The 5,079-nt window shown below is 34.0% G+C and overlaps 1 protein-coding gene across 1 annotated transcript in view; it reads left to right on the top strand.

The window, feature by feature from the left end:
• Window positions 1-5,079, top strand: part of LOC106686264 (high affinity cationic amino acid transporter 1) — a 47,090-nt gene that overhangs the window by 29,966 nt on the left and 12,045 nt on the right. Inside the window, exons 2-5 of the mRNA XM_014429460.3 lie at window positions 730-946; window positions 1,951-2,079; window positions 2,399-2,554; window positions 2,670-2,921. Coding sequence (XP_014284946.1) covers window positions 730-946; window positions 1,951-2,079; window positions 2,399-2,554; window positions 2,670-2,921 — 754 coding nt within the window. The remainder of the gene's footprint in view (window positions 1-729; window positions 947-1,950; window positions 2,080-2,398; window positions 2,555-2,669; window positions 2,922-5,079) is intronic.

The raw sequence follows: 5,079 nt of genomic DNA, 5'->3' as shown, positions 1-5,079 counted from the left end.
ATAAATTTGTAGTTGATATTTTTGTGCAGTAAGTAGTTTGAACATTATGGAGCAATGAATGAAAAATTAGTGAATATCTTTTTTCAAAAGTTTTCTAGAATGTAATGAGCTTTCGAGGGCGCGCGCCTAACTTACTATAACAACTACTCTCTGAGGACATCTATTTTACCTGTTATGTAGTTTAAAACAAAATTTAGAAAATTGAATTATTACCTAACAAAAATAAAAATTGTCATATTCGACATTTAAAAATTCTATTGCAACCGATTAAGGTGACAGAAGTTCATATTTCCGGTCTATGATGGGAATACTTTCCATTCACACAATCAAAAACTTTCTTAAAATTGGACAAAGTTTTTGGTCTCGGCTCCCGCTCGAAGACCAACAGAAAAAGAACAACAAGATTCAATGAAGACGTTGGGGTACCTGGGTCGCGTAACATCAACAGGCTGAGAGGCATAAACAAGGAAGGAAAAGAAGACGAATTATCTGAATATAATTTTAAAACCAATGTTACACATTTAATTAAAGTTATTATTAAGTAGTAGGTCACAAACTAGGTAATACTTAAGATCTATATCCATCTCATACCAAAATAAACGTTTAAAATTGCATAGATTTAATTTATATTAATATGGTTAAAAGGTACTGGTAATATGTTTTTTGTCGTATATTAACAATGCATTGATAAAGTTTTATAATCATTTTTTATATGTTGCCATTTTTCAGTCCGATCTAATCGAGGCACTGACCCGAAAGAAAGAATTTGTCTACGTAGAAGATAGTGGCCTTAGAAGAATCTTACGTTTCCATGATTTGGTCTTCCTCGGTCTTGGTTCCATGCTGGGCATGGGAGTGTACATCATGGCAGGGGAACTAGCAACCAAGGTCGGCCCGGCGATGATATTGTCTTTCCTTTTCGCAGGTGTAGCCTGCACTCTTGCAGGTGAGTGATGTTAAACATGTGTGTATACAGGGCCGTAGCTAGGCCCTGCTAAGATGTGCCCCCATCAAGGATGCAAGTATAAAGAAGAGGCAAAATTAACCAAGGAAAAACCCCCTTTTTTTAGGCTTGACATTTTCAACTTGAGGGTTAGCTTTTCCATTATAACAACAGTATTTTTATATTAAATCAAGAAACAATGTTACAGAAATTCTAAAAAAAATGTTCAGACCCCTCTCCTCTCCCAGTTTCAAACTTGCTATGAAGACCGGCGAAGACCCTTGCTACGACCCTGCATGTACACACATAAGTTAATTAGCACAGATATTTTCATAGTACTTCTAAGGTCAATAGTATGGCACCCACCCGTATCCCATATCGCTGTCATATTTGCAGCGTTTTTTACATATTCAATTATTATCATTTTAATATTAATTTTTTTGCAGTCTTTTTTTCTATGTTGTGTAATATTAAATTCTATCATAAATTTTTAGACAAGTACAATAGAGCACTCATAATTTATTAGAACAAAATAATAAATATAAAAAAAATCAACAAAATTAAACTTAAAGTAAAATAAAATTTAAACACATTAATTTCTAAATGTAATATTCCGCCAAGCAAACTCCGAAACAAGCTTATGCTCTCGAATGAGAAGGAAAAGGCAGGAAACCTGAAGATCCCGGCGCTTCTCTCTTAATTGTACCTCTTGTATTAAAAGCCAGTGGAGGTTGGTCGAGGACGCTAGCAACAAAGATTCAACATTTAAGTGGAGAATCCGGCCATGACTCTAATACAACTACAAAATAACTATTTACAAATTTTCTATTCTGTAAAATGCTACTTAAATTTTTGTAGAATGATGTCGATGTTTTCTGTTTCCTTCTAAAATTTAATATATTCTTTTGAGCCATAAGACATCGTAAACATTTATTATTGTTATTAAACTATCTACTAAAAATATATCCTTATTATTATTTCAATAATAGTAAACATTAATTTGACAGCTCTATGTTACGCTGAATTTGCTGGTCGAACTCCAGGGACTGGTTCAGCATACGCATATTGCTATATAACTGTTGGAGAGTTCGTTGCATTCATCCTGGGGTGGAATTTATGCCTTGAATTCGTCATAGGTAAATAGATTATATTTAAGTTAGTGTGTGTTTATATTTAAGTGTTAATTTATTTTAATCTAATTATAAACATTCTCAATCTTTCAACCAATGGTATGTTGTAGAGTGTAATAATGTTTTAAATATATCTAAGGCAACAGCAAAGAATTACCAACAAGATGGTTGTCTTGCTGCAAAAGATTCTAATTCAGGATTATTTTCTCTCATCTCTCCCCGCTCCAACTCTTTCCGTTATAATATTTCAAATATAATATATACATCAAATAATTACATATTGTTAAATGATAAACAAATGAGTTCTTGATGATTATTATTTCAGGTACAGCATGCCTGGCTCGAGGAATGAGTGCTTACATTGATTCTATGTTTAGTGGCAGTATTGCAAGCTGGGAAAGAAAACATTTTGGAATGGACATTCAGTTTATATCAACTTATCCAGACTTTTTATCTTTTATTATCATGGTCGTTTTTTCAGGTATGTCTGTGTATTATCACCAGAGCTACCGTTCTTAACTCTCATATATCCTTAACAAAACAATTCTTTGAGGAACTATTCAATAAAAATTATCATTTAATATTTACATTTTCAGCTATCGTAAGCATCGGCGTCAAAGAATCGACAATGATAAATAATACATTTGTTGTTATCAACATGGTAACAATAATTATGTTGGTCATCATCGGAATAGTTCACGTTAATTTTAGCAACTGGACACTTGATGGAACAGAGAGCCCACATGCTGGCAAAGGTGGCTTCATGCCTTTTGGTTTTTCAAGTGTCATGGAAGGTGCCGCGACTTGCTTTTATGCTTATACTGGTTTTGACACTGTGGCAACAACAGGTATATATATTTGAACTAATTAAAACAAATAACTTTCGGAACATATTTTAAATATGCAATGATAAAATAACTACCAGTTTGAGTAGGTGTATATAAAAAAGATTTAAAAATAATAAGAAAAGCTATTCTGTCAAGGGCTTAGTCTCAGTTTTATCTAGTAACAATTCAAACATGTGCGAACGTTTCTACAATATTCAAAATATCGTCCAAGTTTCAACAAAAGCAAACTTTATCCAGTGAAATAATTTTACTTTAATTAGTTATATACAATTAATCAAGTAATTAATCTAAATTGACATCTAGAACTCTTAGAGTTAAAATTTTATGTTGAACATTGTTATCATTTCTTTAGTTTGTGATAATGATCCCCTACTTTTAGAGAGGGGGAAGTAGCCCGCTCCGGGGGACACTTTATGGAGGGCAGAAAAATTTTAAAAAAACAATATCTTGTAAAAGTTTGAGAACTGAAAATTTATTTCATGCCTTTTTTTATTTGTAATTTATACAATAAGCTATAAATATGATTGTTCTTGCTCAAAGGTTCTTTAAAATCATTGTGTATTCCAGTATTTTTAATTGAAATGCCTAAATAAGGGGGCAGCAAAATTTTCCTCCGCCCTGGGCGGCTACACCCAGGCTACTCCACTGCTTGTAGATGATGCATTCATAATATACAACAATCTTTTACTAAGTTTTGTACATAAATATGTAGCCAGGATCATAGTGCATGTTGAAAACAATCTCACGAGCATAAATAACTGTTCATACTACGAGTTTTTAAAACAATCAAACTTTCATTGATTAATAGATTCGAATTCGTTATCTTATAAAAAAAGCTCTATCAAAAACATAATTTGGAAAATTACTGAAGTAGAATGGTGATATTCGTTCCTTACACACGCTGAACTTAGATGATCCCATAATTTTGAAGCTTTTACAACTAGTTCGATTAATTTGGCTTTTCTGGTAAAAAAAAAAAAAAAAAGCAGCAAAGGTGCTGAAACTACAAATAAGATATGTAATACCCTCGCTACATAACATGTACCAACAGATTTGCTGACAGTAATAAAATGTACATATAGAAATGGATTCGTAAGGATGAACAGCTAGGAATCTAAACCACTTCCACTTGACAAAAGAGTCACATAAGAATACAGCATAAGTTATCTCTTATTCATCATATTAATGGGTGAGCTATGAGCGGACACATAGCATGGAGAAATGCTAATAGAATTCAGATAATACTTACAATAATTAATTATTAATAATTTAGTTGGACACTGTAAAGGAAGAAGAAATGTAAAGATGAATATTTAAAAAGCTATTTACTTTCAAATCCTTACCTACAAAAAAGAAAGCTAGATAAACATGTCAGTTGAATCATTGGTGAAGAGATTAAATTCCTACGTAAAGCTGTAATAGGGCCGTCTCTAGCTCAGAGGTTAGATCTATCAGTCTGAGATCTGCGGTCGGCGCCGGTTTGAATCTGGCCTGGGCGGTTACTTTTTTCATTAAGTGCCTGTTCCAAAATGAATAACTTCACCCCCCCTCCCACCCCCCATTTTAATAGGTTGATCACCTATAGATAACTAAGCCAACATCATGTTCGCTGTGGATTACCTTAAAAAAGAAAAAAAAAGCTGTAATAAAAACAAGATGAGACTACGTACGGAACAAAATGATCAGGAGTACCAAGAGAGAACCCAAGAAAATAATGCAAGCTAGCCGTACACGTAAAAGAAAGCACAGTCGCTCAATAATCACCTAACCTCCCAGTAGCTAGTAAGGTTCTGGAGCACATGATCGTCCACAGCCTTAGACCAATCCTAAGTGCTGCAAGTCATCCACGGCAGTTTGGCTCAACCCGTGGCAGGAGAACTAAGGATGCGCTGCTGAGAGAGCGTAAGGACGTGGAGGAGAGGGCGAAGAAATATGTTTATTGATCATGTTTGACATCTCTTCCGCCTTCGACAGCGATTGGTGGCCCCGTGTAGTGCACCAGGGGGTGCACCTCCCTCGTAGGTAATTACCTCAATAACAGGAGTGTCAGGATCAGGGGTAACTACTATAGGGTGTTTTTTTAAGCCCGATAGAACTTGAAATTGTAAAAAATAACACAAAAAATTAAATTGTAATCAAAATTTTTTTTTTATTCGAA

Source organism: Halyomorpha halys, unplaced genomic scaffold (assembly GCF_000696795.3).
Source record: "Halyomorpha halys isolate HHAL.00 unplaced genomic scaffold, Hhal_1.1 Scaffold34.1, whole genome shotgun sequence".
Classification (NCBI taxonomy): domain Eukaryota; kingdom Metazoa; phylum Arthropoda; class Insecta; order Hemiptera; family Pentatomidae; genus Halyomorpha; species Halyomorpha halys.
This window is presented reverse-complemented; position numbering and strand designations above follow the sequence as displayed.